Source organism: Sander lucioperca, chromosome 2 (genome assembly GCF_008315115.2).
Source record: "Sander lucioperca isolate FBNREF2018 chromosome 2, SLUC_FBN_1.2, whole genome shotgun sequence".
NCBI classification, from domain to species: domain Eukaryota; kingdom Metazoa; phylum Chordata; class Actinopteri; order Perciformes; family Percidae; genus Sander; species Sander lucioperca.
In genome coordinates, this window is record NC_050174.1 from 14,106,174 (window position 1) to 14,125,304 (window position 19,131).

The window sequence follows — 19,131 nt, forward strand, 5'->3', positions numbered from 1 at the left end:
ATTCAGCAGCAAAGTCACCTGCAAAGGGCACACTGGGATAGAAAAGGTCACAAATGAACTTTCACTCTTAACTTTTAAGCCAACATAGACAAGATGAGTGCTCAGAGAAATGGATATTTAAACGTCTGTAGTACCATGACAACTGGGATACGATGGGAAGCTCCAGACTATCTAGTAAATTGACCTTCTGGTGAAATTACAATGAATGGACATTTTAGGAAAGAAGGCAACGGTAGCGAGTGACCTTTCAATAGAGGGTTTTCAGACGCGTCATCAGACCCGAAGTCGCTCCATTCAGTTGTTTACACCGAGTGCCTCCAACATGGCCGCGCATCCAGGTTACCGCCCAGAACGTGACGTCGGTGAAAACCCTCTATAACACGCATCAGTCAAAGCCAACACATCAACTCTTTTATCAATGGAGCAAGAGTTTCTAAAAATGACCAGCACACTCAGAAGAAACATCCTGCGCAGACCATAATGTCTTGTTGATGACATCTAAACTGTACAAACTTTCCAAGAATAAATGAGAGGCTTCAAAAATATCATGTTAAATACAGCCTGAGGATGTTTTTTTTAGTCAGCACCTAGTGGTCATCCCTGGTACTACATCGCAGCATTCTGGCAGGTTGTAGTAGAACGTTGTAGCTCGGAGCGTTGCAGGTAGTTGCATGTTTCAACTGAAACTGGTTTTTCCACTTCAGCGTTGGCTCCAGCTTTCAGCTTTTTTGGTCGGCCACTTTGCCCCACCCAAAATCTGTGTGAAAGCTTCTGTTGTTCTGGTGGACACTAAAAGACTTTACTTACCGGCGGTCGCACGCACGTATCAGAGGAATGGGCTACTGTAAATTTTGTCATCTGGCAGGAGCAGTTTTATAAAGTCTATGGGCAGGAGGTAGACTACATTAGACCCGAGGAAGCAGCAGAGAAGCGTTCAACACAAGAGAGAAATTAGTTTCAAACTATGGAACAAAAGCTGCAGAATAGTTTCTTTTTGAAGAAAAACTAAATAAGATCAACATATTAGAACAAGGTAAGTAACACCTCTGATTCTTATATTCTTCATGACATGCATTCGAAAGCATCCTAAAATATATGTAACTGACCTTCGTATTAGTTTAATAATTATTGAGACCTTGTTTGAGATAAAGTTGACTTTTAATGATTCCTCATGTGTTGCTATAATTTAATATTTTAACACATATTTTTGTTTTGTGTAGCCTAATTATTTGATTTATTACTTGTATTTATTATTTGTTTCTCGTTCTAGAAATGTCTATTTCTAGTCTAGTTTCATTTAGTTTATGCCCAGTTAATCTAGTTTTTGTTTTTTTTTAAACCAATGGTATGACCTTTAAAACCTTAAATCTATTATTGTTTAGAACAAGCCATTTGGCTCCAGGAAGAGTATTCAGCCTGTCTTGCTCTGGATAATGTCATCAGCAGTGACAGTGAGCAGGAAGTCCCACATCTCTGAGGCTACAATAGAGTCACTCACATTTAGAAACTTTCACAATTGGACTTCCACTTCCTAACCCAATAAGTGGATAATATGTGAGCTTTGGGTCTACTTTTTAAAATATTTCAAGATCCACTTTTATCACTCTGACAAGTTTAATACACAGTGGGTCCTTTCTACCCACAGGCACCTCCGCCTAATAACTTAATCCTTTGCTCTTCTGTTCTAATAGTTATAGGCCTATATCAAGGGCAGCCTTTTTTTGTTCCTCTGTTTTTTTTTACTATCAAATGGCCATTGAAGTGTAAAGGCATGATAATCCCCCGGTGTGTCAGACAGGGTTGTGAGTCATGCCTTCCCCTCAGTGGGACCCCAACTCCCATGTTTGTGTTGCTCCTTTGCAGCACAGTCTGGCTAAGATAGGTTGTCAATGGCATGAACAAACTCAAGAAAGTGTACGATTTGAAAGGAAGTTGCAGGGGGAACGTGAGGATGTCATGTACAAATTCCCATTTGATAGCATACTGTTGCAGTAAAGTGTTTGTATGTGCAGAGAAGCACCAGTTATGAGTAGGTAGGTGGTGTGATTCTGCCTGTAAAAGGAAATATCCTTCTGACCAATGAGAGGCCGTTGTCACAGCCATGCTATTGGTGTTGGCATCAGTACCTTCCTACTTTTTCCATATATTCCAACCCCAACTGACAGAGCTCTTTTTATATCACTCAGGACCTACAGATTTGTTTTTGTCTGTACTTCGGTGTCAATCGATGGTGACTCTATTTGTTTCTACAGGACGCCCACATGCTTCAGCATCATTTCCAGTTTCCCCTGAAGAGGAATTTGGCACATCATTGTGATAAAAGGGATGAATGAGGTACAGAGGGGTTAAATGCCAAATATGTACTTTAAAATCCATTTTAAACTTCAAGTTGGCACTTCCAAGGTTCCTTTGCTAATTATAGTCTTAATACAATTATTTAAATTGTTTTTATATTTTGTCCACTTTGCACTTGTTGTAGTGGATAGCATACACACATTTTTGTTTCTATTTCCTGCAGTAGTTGAGGTGGGTCTGACTTATTTAAAAATAAATAAATAAATAAATCTCATCTAAAATCATACCAACAATGTAATAACATTAACATTTAATAAAAATGGTGCGCAATTTGGCCCGTTGGTGATTCCTGTCAGCTGCATCTCACATCTCTTATTTGCACATCATTCGTCCTTCTCAGGTCCACCATCATTAAAGAGATCAAAATTATTTTAATGCTGCTCAATAAGCAGAAAAACATACACATTAGGAAATAAAAGATACAAATAATATAATAAGTCCTACTATTTTTTAGACCCCAATGATTTTTAGGTGAGTAACACTGAATGTATACATAACTTGTGTTTATACATGTATACATAACAAGAAAACTCCACAGGGCACCTTTAAGACTTCTTTTTCCAGTTGTACAATACTTTCCTGACAGTCTAAAGGCCAAGCAAGTCACCCAGAACATCTTGTGTATTCCAGGGTCGTTCTGCTCTCCTCAGAAGGTGCCACCTTGCCTTGTCCAAGGCCGACACTCTCGGCTCTGTTCCTGCCAGAGCTGCTCTCTCTGTGGACGCAGACGATGACGGGGCCGCTCAGCCTGGGAGTGATGCAGCGTTTGCACCATCAGAGCTCTCACACCTGTTTGAGAACGAGGATGGCTTGCCGTCAACTCAGGACACGAGTCAGGATTCAGGCCCGGAGCTGGTTCAGCCCGGCCAGCCTGCGGACGGCAGACACAACCTGCGGATGAAGTTCCAGGGTGCTTTCATGAAAGGCATTTCCACCCCGATGGACCTATTTGAATCCACCATATATGAGTCAAATGTGGTTCCAGGCCCCAAGAAAGCACCCATGGACTCGCTCTTTGACTATGGTACCTACAGGAACACCAGCAACCAGAAGCGACGCAGGAAGAAGCTCCCAAGAGGGTGAGAAGGGGTCTCACCGTCTCTAAAATACAATTTACACGTGTTTCTAGGATTTAATAATCGTGTGTTCCTTTAGACTTTTTAGTTTAGGGGTTTCTGACTTAACAGTAGTGAACCTAGACTGGATTTTTTTCCAGGGACAAAAGGACTGGTTTGGAAAAACGTGGTCATAAAAATGAAAACCTACTACAACTGCCACTCTGTAGACAGAGTTGTACACACACACACACACACACACACACACACATATATATATACACACACACACACACACACACACACACACACGCACACGCACACACTGAACTAAGCTTCATTCAGCCCATTCACTGACCTAACAGAGACCTAACTGTTGTTGGTCCCTCTGCAGCCGTTGAGGTAATATTCAGGTTGCTGGACCTGTCCCATACACACAGAGATCTATTTACTGGAGAACTTGAGGGTGTGGATGATTGCTTAAAAGATGGTTTGTGCATTAAACACCCATTACATTTTTTTATTTTATGTCAATGAATTATAACTCAACACCAGTAAATGTGTGACATGACGTCATGTTTTTGTGTCTCCTTAGTAAAACTGAGACGGAGTCCTGTGATGATGGTCAAAGCTCAGACCCACCAAAAGTAATGAAAATATTCAACCGCTCTCTCCTCTTCGAAGGCGTGTCACATGCAGACCCAGAGGCCCTCGAGGGCCTGTTGGAGTACCTGCAAAGTCACGATAAGAGGTTAACTGATGAGGAGTTCAAAGGTGAGACTAAAAGCTGTAGGTTGTCAGTCACATCAGATATCTGTGTACTGATTTTTTGCCTGTCTAACCCAACCACTGAAACTACAACTACACTAGATTGCAAGGGAACAAAATGGCTTTGGGTTTGGATAGAAGTCATTTTTGTGATGCAGACACAGCTTCCTTTTTCACTCTTTCACACAGTTTCTGTCAGAATTCTCTCTCTTTAATGTAGACTCTGCCTTAGCTCTAAAGCAGAAACTCAGTTTTATCTAGTGACGGTTCTACCTTTGACCTTTTGTACAACCCCTGCTCCTTTCTCTGCTGTTTTTGACTCAAAGGATGTGAGGGGGAAAAGGTGGAGTTGAGTCTTTGTCCTGCTAGAGGCAGGCCCAAGGAAAGCTTCCTGTGTGTCTAAGAAGTTTTTTCAGGCTGATAACAAGGAGCGGAGAGAAATCACAGCTAACTGTCATCTCCTTTAAACACTTAAACAGGGCTTTACAGTGTTTTTTCAAAAACTGAGAGACTAAAAATGGTGAAGGGCTTTCTTGACCCGTCTTTTTACAGTTTGATCTTATGAACCCTATTTACTTATCTGCATGCGACAATTCCAAAAATTCTGTGTTTCTTTCGTAATGTACTCATTTAGAGGAACACACCAGGACGTCACATTTAATATGACAGTAGATTCCCAACCAGGGTCGAAGAACCTTCTACCCGAGGGGGTACGTGGAAAGATTGTGGAGTAGAACAACTAATTCAAAAAAATAGAAATTACAATTTGATTTAAAAGAAGAAAAAAAACATGTTACAATTAAGAGTGTGTAAAAAAGAATTAACGTTAGCAAGCAAGTGGAGAAGTCTAAGCAGCTAGCTAAAAGTAATGTATCAATTGTAAAATACTAAAGCATAAATAAATAGTTGAGATAGCTAAAATTTATATATAATAAACAGTTCAAATTAAAGCTGCAAGCAGCAATGAACGGGCCCTCGCCTTCTTGCAGTCGGGGGTACTGGCAGACGCAGCATCACATGTAGACCACACATTCTAAGTTTCATGTAAATCGGAATAACTTTTGCCAGGATACAACCGTTCATGTTTTAACAGCCACCTACAGGAAGTTATTCCTCCATAACTTGCGCATTGTTTTAGCTATCAAAATTCTTTTGATAGCTTTTAGTCACGAGGGTCCACCGAATCTATATCCAAGTTTTCGTGCAGATTGGACTCACGGCCCAGGAGGAGTTAGACAAAGTAGGTTTCCCAGATATCGCGATGTGGCTAATTAATAAAAGAAATTCTAACAGCGCCATCTAAACGCCGATTCACTCTAAATTTGGCATAGATGCTCAAGCCCCTATGCGGAACAACTGTGCCATGTTTGGTGTCGATCGGAATAAATCTTGGTAAGATACGCAACTTCGTGTTTTGACAGCCCCCTACAGGAAGTTGGTCCTCTGTAACTTGTGCATTGTGTTAGCTATCAAAATTCTTTTGATAACTTTTTGTCATGAGGGTACACCGAGTCTACGTGTACATTTTTGTGCAGATGGGACTCACGCTCTAGGAGGAGTTAAAAAAAGTAGGTTTCGCTCAAAGCGAATTTGCTAATTAATTAAAAAAATGAAAACAGTGACATCTAAAGACCAATTGACGCCATATTTGGCACACAGCCTCATTGGCACATGAGGAACAACTGTTCTAAGTTTTGTGTCCATTGGAATAGCCGTTGGCAAGATACAACCGTTCCTGTTTCCACACCCACCTACAGAAGTTGGTCCTCTGTAACTTGCGCATTGTGGTAGCTATCACTATTCTTTTGATAACTTTTCGTCACGAGGGTCCTCCGAGTCTATATGCAAGTTTTCGTGCCGATCGGACTCACGCCCCAGGAGTAGTTAGACAGAGTAGGCTTCCCATATATCAATATTTTGCTGATTAATTAAAGAAAATTAAAACAGCACCATCTAATGGCCGATTGACGCCAAGTTTGGCACAGATGCTAAACCGGCCATGACGAACAACCTTGTCAAGTTTCGGGGCAATCGGAATAATTGTTGCAAAGATAACGCAACTTCCTGTTTATACAGGAAGTTGCTGTAACTTGCGCATTTTTTCAACTATTAAAATTCTCTGGATAACTTTTCGTCATGAGGGTCAACAGATACTACCTGCAAAGATTCAAGAAGATTGAAATCACTGCCTGGGACGAGTTTGAAAGAATGTAAAACACATGAAAAATGAATAATTAAAAATGGCCGCCTTCCGGTTGGGCGGAGCTAATGAAGGTAAATGGGAAATATGTCCGCAATGATTAGAGCAATATGGGTATTAAATCTGGTGAAGATCGGAGCAACTATGTCCAAGTTAAGGCCTTCCAGGCATTAGGGGGCGCTAAGGAGCCCACTTACAGGTTTGGGCCAAATGGCTGTACAGTCTCGCAAAGCTCCCAGGTGTTTATGTGGGTGCCAATTTTTGTGAGTTTTCGTATATACTGAGGCCGTCAAAAATGTGCCCAAGTGCTAAAACCAATTAGGGGGCTCTATATAGCAACCATACCACTCCTAAGCCTAAATGTGAATTCAGATGAAAGAGTTTACTATTGTGCACATGGCTGCAAAATCTTGAGTTTTTGTGCATCCTAAAGTCCTCAAACAAGTGTTCGTAAAATGAAGATTTTTACACGAAAACCAATATTTCGGAAATTATAGAATTTTGTAATTTTTTCTAAAAATAGCACCATGGACTTGAAGATGAGACCTATGTTCCCTCAAAAGTTGGTATATTAACTTATTACTTTTGTCCAATTTAAGGCGCACGTTAGGGGGCGCTATGGAGCCCCCTGGCAACGCCCGAGCCCAATCACTACAGAACTTTGCAATTTTCACCAGTTGTGACGTGTGCAAATTTTTGTGAGTTTTCGTGCATGCTAACCCCCTCAAAAATGCAATGAGGAATTGGTAAAAATAATAATCTTATGAAAAACAATAGGTTCCTTCGCACTTTCAGTGCAAGGCACCGTTGGGGCCTTGCACTTTCGTCCTTGGGCCCTAATTAGCTAAGTTATAGTCATAAGTTAGCTGCCATTAGTAGTACGAATGCAAACTTGACCAAACCAACCTAAACATTAACAAATCAACTGGAGTGGCAGGGCTGTCTCAGTTGTAGAGCAGACCCACATATACTGAGAGATTTATACCTCGACGCAGAGGTCCAGGGTTCGACTCCGACTTGTGACGATTTCCTGCATGTCTTCCCCCCCTTTCTCACCTGCTGTCCTGTCAATTAAAGGTAGAAAAGCACAAAAAATATTGAAATAAAAAAAATTCAATTGAATGAAAAAAAAAGATCCACTTTTACATAGTTGATAGTGACATCCTGTTTAAAAGTAATTAAAATGAACACATTTGGAGCATGATGGAGGTGTACTTATACTAAAAACATTCTTTGTTTTAATTTCATTTTTCCACCAGAGCTGTCCACGGGTAAGACATGTCTGCCCAAAGCCCTGTTGAACCTTTACGGTAGGCAGAACGTCACCATCCCACTGCTGGTGGACATAGCAGAGAAGACCGGAAACCTCAGAGAGTTCATCAATACGCCCTTCAGGGATGTCTACTACAGAGGTATGGACAATGGACATAACCAAACAATGATACCATGCATTTACATAAAAGTAATTTGCAATTTAAAGGAGTTGTTGAAGAAATAAGTCATTTGAATTCTGCAGTTTTATACAAGACGGTGATCCCCTCATCTTCCACTGAGTTGAAGCTGTTTGGTTTAGAGTTACTGTAGCTTGCCTGGCTGGTGGTTGACAACCCATTATGGGTAAAAGTACTGTATTTGTATTATATATGTGTACAGCAACTATTTACAGCTCTGTAAATGAGAAGATCCAGGCCTCATTGTTTAGCTTTCGTCCCTTCGTGTTGACGAAACCATCAGCCTTCACCACAAAATTTGTTGTTGCTCTTTATCGTTTCTCCATGACTGCCTGATTTGCCTGTTTCTCTGTACTCTGTAATTTTCACAAGAATGGTACTCAGTTTGAAAAGAAAAGCAGCCTTTTTTTGCTCATGTAGGAAACACCTTTTTATGTGACAACATAAAAACTTTGAAGGGCTCGGTTTCTTTGGGTTTTGACCCCATAGAAGCAACCTGCACATAAATGAAGCCCTAACCCCTTGTGGCTTTTAGTCTGTTCTTTTATGACCTCGACCCTCTAGCTAATAATTGGGCATCTGTTTCTCAAATGGCAAGAGTTGACACTCTTTCTCTTGTGTAACTGTGCCTATTTTTGCTTACAGAATGCCTGTCAACATCTCATTTAATAATTACCTCTGTGAAAACACATTCTTTCAGCTGATATTTATGTGATTGAACACAACACACAAAACACACACCTTGGAATACTAATAATAGTTCAATTGTTTCTGTTTTATTGTGGGTTTTTTTGCATTGCCAGGCCAGACAGCTCTCCACATTGCTATTGAGCGACGCTGTAAGCAATATGTGGAGCTGCTGGTGGAGAAGGGAGCTGATGTTCACGCCCAGGCGAGGGGACGCTTCTTCCAGCCCAGAGACGAGGGGGGCTACTTCTACTTTGGTAAGGACCTTTTTCTTGTGTATTGTTCTTGTATATTTCCATTTTCAGCAGACCTTTAACTCTCTCCTTAGGTGATAAAGCACCGTAGACCGACGGTCACAGGAAGAGTTCTGGAAAACTGTTAATGTATTTTCTGCCTCTTACGATGGTAATGATGTGGTGTGTCTGTGGTTTCTATGACTTCACTGGTCACTCAGTCAGTTTCCACACTGGCTCTGAGTTTTTGCTTTACTCACAATAAGTTATTCTGTTTTTTACTGCACAGAGTTGACGTCAAAGTTTTTCAATGTGTTCTACAGCAGCTGCCAAGATAAAATAGTTGGTACATGGCAAAGAAACCTCCGTTGCCATGGAGAAATGAAGTGACATGTAAGACCCCACCCTTTCTCTTAAACATGGCAGGTTTTGGAAGCAAACGCAGTCAGGATACTGCTGTGGTCCAGAAGTGAAGTCCACCTCATAATGTTTTCTAAAGTATCGTTCGAGAAACCATCATTAGTGGTGCTCCAAAAACACATGAAAAGACAAGCATTGTGTCATATGTTCGAGAGGTTGTCCAGTCAAAGGTGTCAGTGTTCTGCAGTGAAGAAAAGTAAACATCCTCGGCTAACCCTCCTCTGGGCAGGACTTCACTGACTTGTAAGAGAGGGAAAATAAATCAGAGCCTGTAAACTAAACTCAACACTGCCCTCTGTGGTGTCTGTTTAGGCACAACCTCCTACATCACATGTGGGATTTGTTATTTACAACAGTGTGTCCTTTTAGCCTCCTGAAGGTAATTATAGCAGATATAATTGTATTATTATTATTATTATTAATTTTAATGTAACTCTCCAAACACACTGAAAGAAAGGTCGCTTGTTATGGACTCTGTTTTATTTCTTACCCAACTCAATTTCTAAGATTTTTTTGTTGTTGATAACATTCATGCAATATATTTCTCCCTCATCACAGAGGAGATGATTTCTATTTGCACTTAGCACGGTTGTCATTCTCCAAATCCCAGCGTGTCCGGGCACAGTGTGAGTAATTTGCCGCGGAGCTTTGTAGTGAGGTGAACAGGAACCTGGCAGGGCTGATGGCTAATGGGATTTAGACTCACGCTAACACTCTGCATGCACCCGTGCAAATCCATGAAGAGGAGTGTTTCTATGTGAGGTGACAAAGTAATCTGTCACCCATGGCAACGGCTCATTTTCAGCAGCTGCTTTTGGCACTCTGGCCCCATTGCGCCCCTCCCTCAAACAACTGCTAATTGTGCTGTTTTCATATCAGGGATTTAAGTCAAATCTTTGATCCATGTTTAGTATGCTTTGCAAAAACATACAGACGTCAGCTACGGTTCTTAATTAACCCTCCTGTTGATTTGCTTATTTTTAATCTGAAATACAGTTCCTTTAATCTCCTGTGAATTCAATATGTAATAACGAGTGCTCTTTCTCTCTCTCTCTTTGTGTTTGCCTAGGTGAGTTGCCTCTCTCACTGGCTGCATGCACTAACCAGCCTGACATAGTGCACTACCTGACTGAGAATCCACACAAGAAGGCCGACCTGCGGCGCCAGGATTCACGTGGAAACACGGTGCTGCACGCCCTAGTGCACATTGCGGACAACACCAAGGACAACACACGTTTCCTCACAAAGATGTATGACCTGCTGCTAATCAAGAGTGCCAAGCTTTACCCAGACTGCAGCCTGGAGACGGTGTTTAACAACGATGGCATGTCACCCCTCATGATGGCCGCCAAGATGGGCAAGATCGGGGTAGGGATAATGATATATTGTTGTGTCAAGCAGCATCACTATAATAAAAGAAGATTTTCATTATCCCATGTCCACAGGCCATAATATTTTTAAGTTAAAGGTCAGTAGGTCAGCTTTTCCGTATTCCTCCAGGTTTTTCAGCACATTATCCGGCGTGAAATCAAAGATGAGGAAGTTCGTCATCTGTCACGTAAGTTTAAGGACTGGGCGTATGGGCCAGTGTACTCATCCCTCTATGACCTGTCTTCACTGGATACATGTGGAGAGGAACCGTCTGTGCTGGAAATCCTGGTCTACAACAGCCGCAATGAGGTGAATAACAATAATTTGCTCACGTTTATGTTTTTATTCCAACTATTTTTTTAAATACAGCTGAAAATAAATGATTATAGATTATATAGAGTATTAAGAGCAACAAGACACCAGGCATAACATAAAACATGTACAGTATAGGTGCATCAAAAACCAGATTGCGATAAAAGTTTCTGTGTGTGTACATTCTGTCTGTTCTTTATTTTATTACATGTCATGTGTCATGTTTCTGGTCCCGTTGTCAGAACCGCCATGAGATGCTGGCAGTGGAGCCTATCAATGAGCTGTTGAGGGCCAAATGGCAGAAGTTTGCTGCTGTCACCTTTTACATCAGTGTGGTTTCCTACCTCATCACCATGATCATCTTCACCCTAGTGGCCTATTACCGCCCAACGCAGGAAACGGTGGGTGTGAAACTACTGGAAACGTCCACGTTTCCAAAGAGTAGACAGATCTCATAGGGACAGATGAATGCTTTATGATGTTGTATGTTGTATGATTGTTGAATGTGCCCATGCTGCACTGTATTTCCAGGACAACATACAAACATATTTTGTACCATAGCAGCTATTTAACATTTTGCTTATTTAGTATGTATATATATGTGTACAGTGTATGTTTTATGTGTAGGCCACATGCGTTGTACATCAGATAGCTTAATACTGTTTTGTACATGAAATGTTAATGTATCATGTACCAGAATGTACTGAATTTGTATCAGTTTTGTACCAAGTGATCACATACTGCACTACATTAAAGGAATATTTAAAAGTTTTGGGAAATACACTTATCTGCCTTCTTGCAAATAGGTAGATGAGAAGATTGATACCACTTTCATATCTGTACGCTACAGCCAGCAGCTGGTTAGCTTATCTTAGCATGAGGACCAGAAGCTGGAGGGAACCAAGGGGGTAAGCTTCTCCTCGGACCGCGAACCTCCTATGGCGCCATTTTGATGCTACCAAGCCATCACCCCCCGTTAGCATTTCATTGACTGCCATTCATTTTGGCGCAACTTTGACAGCGAATAACTTTACATCTGAAGCGTTTAAAGACTCTATTTGTCCATTGTTTATTTCTAAAGAAACAAGGCTCCATTATCTTGTATCTCACGTTATGGCTCCGTAGCAGACATTTTTCTAAAAATAGGCTAACGATTGTGTCATAACCACACGACTTACTGTCGCATAGTAGAGGAATTACCGTATAGTACAGGAGAAGCGCGCAGGCAGTTTTGTCTCACATTAGCTGTTTAAGTGTAATTACTAATGTTAACTAGCATTTTAGTTAGCAATAGTTAGCCTGTGCCTATGTTATCTCCTTACATATACCTACTCTCTCCGTCTCTGCAATATTCGGAATGATTGAGATTTCTCTTACACAGCTACCAGAAGACTTACAACTTTCAGACACGTTGCTCACGGCACATTTACGTCGTCTCTCTCAGTTGGAGGCTGCGCAGTAACGCTCAGCGCTCACCGGAAAAGTGCTTCTAATATCCTTGGTCTCCGTCCAGAGCAACGGGATCTGTTGGTCCATTCTTATATACTGTCTATAGAGGGAACCAGCTAGCCTGGCTCTGTTAAAAGTTTTAAAAAAAAAATCCACCTTCTAGCACTTCTAATGATTTTATGCAATATATCCAATATATTAGTTTTTTCTATATGCAAATGTTAAAACGGAAAATTGTGGTTTTACAGAGGGGGTTACATGCTAATGCTAAGCTAAGCTAACCGGCAGCTGGCTCTAGCTTTATTCTTAATGGACAGATCAGATGTTAGATTAATAACAATCTTCTCATCTAACTTTTGGTAAGACAGCAAATAAGTATAGTTCTCAAACTGTTGAGATAATCCTTTAACTCTCTGTTTAGTTGTATCAACTGATATGGTGTATTTTGTATATATATTTTTTTGTTAAAATGTTCAGATTGAGTTAATTGATAAGTCTCGTCTTCCTTCCCTCCAGCCTCCATACCCTTACACCACATCCTTTGACTACCTGCGTATGGCGGGAGAAATCATCACCTTAGCATCAGGAATCTTCTTCTTCCTCACCAATGTGAGTCAATACGCGCTGATGCCTCTTTATAGTTTGATCATTGGTTGCTCACTGCTGTCTCCCGGTCTCTTGCCTGTAACGACAGTGTTGTTGTCATTATGGAAATGTCTATCCTGCTCTTTGCAGATTAAGGACCTCTTCTTGAAGAAGTGCCCCGGGGTTAAGTCTTTATTTATTGATGGATCCTTTCAACTGCTGTAGTAAGTCTCCATCCTCCGCCCTTGCTCACCCTCTTCCTCACCTCTGCTATAGCTCTTGCTGACTTTTACTCTAGGCAATTTTTGCATCCTCTAAATTGAGTCATCTAATTAATTTCTCAACCTCCTCCCCAGACATGTTTCATAGTTTACATCTTTAATTAAACCCATGGTCAAAACAAAGAGCAGAGAATGTCGAGCACCTCTCTGAACTGTGTTAATTTAAACCATTAGCAACCATGTCTACATTCTGTTAAAAATGCAATCACGCCTTCCTGCAATCACGTCTTCCTGCGTTCATATATTACTTCAATATCACAGACTTTAGCATTCAAACGACTTCCTTGACACACTTCCTCTCTGTCCTCTCTAGCTTCATCTACTCTGTGCTGATTATAGTCACAGCTGCTCTCTACCTGTCTGGCATTAAGGACTATGTGGCTGTGATGGTGTTTGCACTTGTCCTGGGCTGGATGAACACTCTTTACTTCACCAGAGGCCTGAAGCTCACTGGCACCTACAGTATCATGATACAGAAGGTTAGAAAATAGAGAACATGGACTAATGAAAATGAATGAACCCTAAATATCACCATCCATGTGTCTTTTATTTTTGGTTCACAGATTCTTTTCAAAGACCTTTTCAGATTTCTGCTGGTGTATGTGCTCTTCATGATTGGATATGCATCAGGTAGGCTTTGGTCACCTAACCTTACAGGTGTATGTCAGCATTGCTAATGGGGATAGTTTGACATTTTGGGAAATAGGAGATAACAATAACAGTGTCATATCTGTCCAATAATGTACATACATAAAGCTACAGCCTGGAGACGGTTAGCTTAGCTTAGCACAAAGCAAACAGGTTTTTTTCCCCCAATTTACAGTCTTTATGATAAGTTAACAGTACCTGGGTCCTAGCTTGGCTATGTCAAAAGGTAAAGAAATTGCCTACCAGTACCTCTAAAGTTCACTACTTAACCTGTTAAGTATCTGTTCTGATCTGTTCTGTACATAAAATGTAGTGTAAAAATGTTCAAGGCTGGCTGTAGCTTCATATTAAATGGACAGACATAAGAGCAGTATCAATGACCTTATCTAACTTTTGGCAAGAAAGCGAATAGGCAGCTTTCCCAAAATGTTAAACTATTGCTTTAAGCGCTCACAGACACACAACCCTCCTCTGTTCTTTCTACCCCACAGCCCTGGTGTCCCTGCTGACAGTGTGTCCTCCACCGGGCACAGAGTGTGAAGGGGGCTGCCCCACCTACCCTAAGTGCAGGGATCAAGACACCTTCAGTGTTTTCCTACTGGACCTCTTTAAGCTGACCATTGGGATGGGAGACCTGGACATGATCCAGAGTGCACAGTATCCTGCAGTCTTCCTCATCCTGTTAGTTACCTACATCATCCTCACCTTTGTCCTGCTGCTGAACATGTTGATCGCTTTGATGGGGGAGACGGTGGGACAGGTGTCGAAAGAGAGCAAGAAGATCTGGAAGCTTCAGGTGAGCTGGAAGTAACTTAAGTTTGTGTTAGTCAATAAAAATTGATCTCTTGCTTTAAAGGGTCAGTTTTCCCAAATTATGAAAACACATATTGTCTTATACTGTATGTGTATGTTAGCATCATCCTTGTGAGCAGGTTAGCAAGATAATGTTAGCGTTTAGCTCAAAGAGAGCCAAAGTACAGCCTCACAGAGCCACTAGCGTGGCTGCAGGAAAATGTAACTATTCAAAACTGTAAGCACCACAAACAAAAATAAGTATTTTATAATTTCACCTCTTATGTGTTGGAGTGGATGCAGAAATCTCGAATGAATATCTCCAAACCTGCCAAAATAAACTAAAACTATCTGTATGATTAGTCATCTCAAAGATGAATATCTCATAACCTGGGCAAATAAAACCCAAACTACAGTATCTGCATGGCTAATTACCACAAGATGTCAGTAAGAAAATAGTTTTTTGTTATTAGAGTGGCTTAGATACTCTAAACATAATTTACTCATACTCACAGTGGGCAACGACCATCTTGGACATCGAGCGCTCTTTCCCAGTCTGCCTTCGGAAGTCTTTTCGAGCCGGGGAGATGGTGACTGTGGGGAAGAAATGGGATGGCACACCTGACCGACGCTGGTGCTTCAGGTATTTTGCATGACTTATAATTACAGTCGCTCTACAGCCAGTGCGCCAATGCCACTTCAAAGAAAACTGTCTAACCCAATGTCATCTTATTATATCAGGGTGGATGAGGTGAACTGGTGCCACTGGAATCAGAACCTGGCGATAATCAACGAGGATCCAGGCAAGAATGAGACATGCCAAGCCAACGGGTTGCAGCAGAGCGTCAGAGCCTTGCGGAGAGGTGAGGTTCTCACTGTGCTCTCATGAATAAATGCATCGACAAATAAGTATAGATTCATGTGGAGCGCAGACTAAGTTATTCATACAGATCAAAGCAAATCCTTTTTTTTTTTTTTTTTATCATCCCTCCAGACCGCTGGTCCACAGTGGTTCCGCGGGTGGTGGAGTTGAATAAGAGTCCGCGGCCTCGTGATCTGGTGATAGAGATGGAGCCACTGGCACCCAGGCACTGACACCTGCAGAAGACTAGTGCTGTCCTTCTTATAAAGAGACAGCAGAGAGACATCGTTGCCAGTGAGATCACTCTGCAGGTGATGATTTGGCCAATAAGTCTACTAATTTGCACAGATTGTATGTGCCTTTTGTTCAGAGAAAGTATAGTAAATATTACAGTAAGGTTACGTCTTAAATTCCATACTGACATGCTAGGCTGAAACAGTATGTGAGATTTTTTAGTACGTCCGAAATCTTAGTATGAAACCAATAGTACGTGAATTGCATACCATTTCCAGTGAAATATTACAGTATGCAAACACTGGACACTACGCCGGCACAAGTATCCGATAATGCAGTGCGGCAGTAACAACAACGTTCGAAACAACCGGACAGCAACCAAGGCAGCTCTGTAAAGTCAAAAAGTCTTTAATTTACTATAAAAATCTACATATTAAAATCTGTCATTTTGTCATCTGCAACTGTAGGTCTAGTTGCTTACCTTTTTCAGTAATTTAAGCATTATCTGGCAATGCTGCTAGAGATGAGGTTGGCCAAGGTTACTATGGTTACGCGTCTCCAACCAGCAAGGAGGCTCACAGGAAGTGACGTTGAGACTTACAGCTTAGTGCGTCCGAAAAGATACACACTACTGTTTATTTATACAAAAGTATGTTGAATGATAGTATACATATTATGTAGTATGTAGTGCTTAGTATGCGATTTTGGACGCAACCTAAGTCAGTGTACTGTAATAGGACAGTGCACACAGACACTGGATGTAAAATGTCTTAAAGAATTACTGATCTAAAAAACATAGAATAGAGTTAAAAACACCAAAGATGAGATAAAAAGAAGAAAACGTATTATAAAAAAACGTTTTTTTTTTACTTGTCACAGAAATAGAAAACATATTATAAAAATGTACTGTACCGCATTTTCAGACATCAGTGGCTGATCACTCAGGGATTCAAGAGAGTCAAAATATTTTAGCATTTCCAGTCTCATTATAATGTTACAGAAAACAGAATCATGGAGTTTTCTAATAGCTAGCAGAAGCATAATTACTGTATTATTGCATTAGCAGTGTAAACAAAATCTTTGCTAGAAATGCCATTTACAGATATAATCACAATGGGAGATATTTTTTCATCATTGCAATAAATATTCATAGACCTATAGTTCTGCTTGTATTTGCTTGCTTTATACTTAAGAGGTCCCTATTATGTATCATTAAGATGATATCCTATATGGTAATTTGAATGTGTATTGTTCAGGCCATGGCGGTTTAATGTATATAAACTGGATATGTGTATTGTATAAAGTGTATTTTCTCTCAATTTTCTATACCGTATTAAATAAGTAGACTCAAACTCTCAGGCTTAGTCCGCCAGCTCAGGCAGCGCAGCTTTCATTTTAACTGAAACAATGCACTATGCCAATTTCTGATGTGTGCATTATTATATGAACACAAAGACATTGTTCTGAACATGATGGGCATGGTGAGCAGGTTATAGTTGTCAAGTAAATATGCAAATGCGAGACAATAGCCTTCCGTGTTATGGTTTGTCTTTGAATTTCCAGTTATTGTTCCTTTGCAGCTGGGGCATTTGCATAATCAACTCTCAGTTCTTGCTATTATGTGCTTCCCCCTATTTACTACAGTGTTTTCATTGCAATTGGCGCCTTGCCCTATAGAGCATATTGTTTATGCACAACTACTGTATGTATACATGTATTTCTGTTATTGTACTACATGACAAGGTTTTATTAAGAGCAGATAGACCATACCATCACTAATTCATTACTGTTGGGGGTCACAGGTCATTGTTCACTATGTTTACATTGCTTTTATAAAGAGACATGTCTATGCATTTCATGTTGTTTTTACATTGCTGCACAGAACATTAAACACTGAATTAATTTTATGAACCATACAATCTTGATTGATTAAATTATTTTATCCTATTTGCTACTAATCAGTAGAACCAGAAAGTATTTAATTTGACCAAATGTCCCATATGAATTTGTAAGGGAAGCTAAAATGATAAAACACAGTTTGGAAAGTGCTGAAAACAATACCCATAAAAAGAAAGAAAGAATAGTTTAATATGGAAAATGTAAGATTTTTGTGGGTTTTTAAAATCTGGTTTTCTGTTTCCAATTTGTGTTTTAACAATAAAGATATAGTATAGTTGGACAAACCTTTAAATATCTACATGTATGTTCATCTCAGTATTATCACAACATTGTTCTATAATTCATTGCATGAAAACCCTACATTTTATATTACCATATGGCAAGTCAAGAATTACATTTTTGGTGGCTAACCAACTATATAATCTTTCCCAGAAGGTTTTGATGACATTACATGTGTGAAAAATGTGTCCTTGATTTTGAGGAGCAGTTCCTTCTCCGGCCTGCTGATGGCTGCAGAGGTCTAAATTCCCCTGCTGTGTTGCATGAAGAGATCCCAGTTGAGGCAGCCAAGTGTCAGCTGTGTCAAACTGTAGGGCTCAAATTTATATTTTGTAATTATAGCTGTAAATATTAAATTGTCAGTGCTAACTGTTATTAGCGTCATAACCTTCAATAGGTTATAGTTTGTAGAATGCATTTCACTTATGACATTTTTTTCTCCCATGGATCTCAGGTCTCATTGACCTCGCTGTAACACCTGGCCAGTAATTACGGGCTTTTGCCTTCGTAATGAAACCACAAGCTGGCAACAATATATGAACTGCCTCACTGCTTTTCACCTTTCATCATTACACCTCACCTTTCCTTTTCCTCTTTAAAATGCTACAGCGGTGATTCTCACTTATGATAACTAGGGCCTCACCCCTCACCTCCCATCCTCCTCCCCTCCCCTCTCTGAGGCCGGCAGCGCTGAAGGACACAGGGAATCTCTCACCACCTCAGAGGGCTAATCCTCTTTGCCCCAACTTTAACTGGGCCACTAATCCTCCAGGTTTATCTAAGCAGTGAGCACCTAGCGCTGCTGACAACTTGGCCTGCCCTCCTCCCCACAGCCTGTTAAGTAGGGCAGGGCTCGGTCCTGCAAGTGTCACTGTCAGCAACTCTGGAACCGCACACTTGCACAGGAAGTGTGAGCTGTTAACAAAATGGCTCACTTGCTTGCAGCATGTGTGCTCGCTGCCACAAATGTGTCTCAACAAACCAAAGTGACAGCCAGGCAGGATCATGTTGTAACGGCACTCATTTAGCAACCACACATAAGGGAAAGTTGACTCTCAGACTTAAGTAAACTAACTAGCTTAGATTTTGGCTGTACAAATTGTTCCGCTATTGTCCAGCCAGTTAAGCTTTAAGGTGTTTAGGCTGATGAGTCTCAAGCGGACACCAGGTTGGACTTAGGCCAACTCACAATTTATTCACTAAGCAACAATCCAGACTGTCTGATGGCTTTAAGTACATTTATTGTCAGC

General features: G+C 40.7%; 1 protein-coding gene across 1 annotated transcript; it reads left to right on the forward strand.

Annotated features, from left to right (window-relative positions):
- Positions 1–656: 656 nt before the first annotated feature.
- trpv4 (transient receptor potential cation channel, subfamily V, member 4) lies at positions 657–17,619 on the forward strand. Its single transcript, XM_031309078.2, has 17 exons — positions 657–1,033; positions 2,253–2,334; positions 2,986–3,434; positions 4,006–4,184; positions 7,638–7,790; positions 8,633–8,773; positions 10,239–10,537; positions 10,670–10,849; positions 11,095–11,253; positions 12,818–12,910; positions 13,037–13,110; positions 13,481–13,646; positions 13,731–13,797; positions 14,307–14,611; positions 15,123–15,250; positions 15,349–15,470; positions 15,602–17,619. Exons 2-17 carry the CDS (start codon positions 2,326–2,328, stop codon positions 15,700–15,702), a joined length of 2,625 nt encoding a protein of 874 aa, XP_031164938.1. The 5' UTR covers positions 657–1,033; positions 2,253–2,325; the 3' UTR covers positions 15,703–17,619.
- The last annotated feature ends 1,512 nt before the right edge of the window (positions 17,620–19,131 follow it).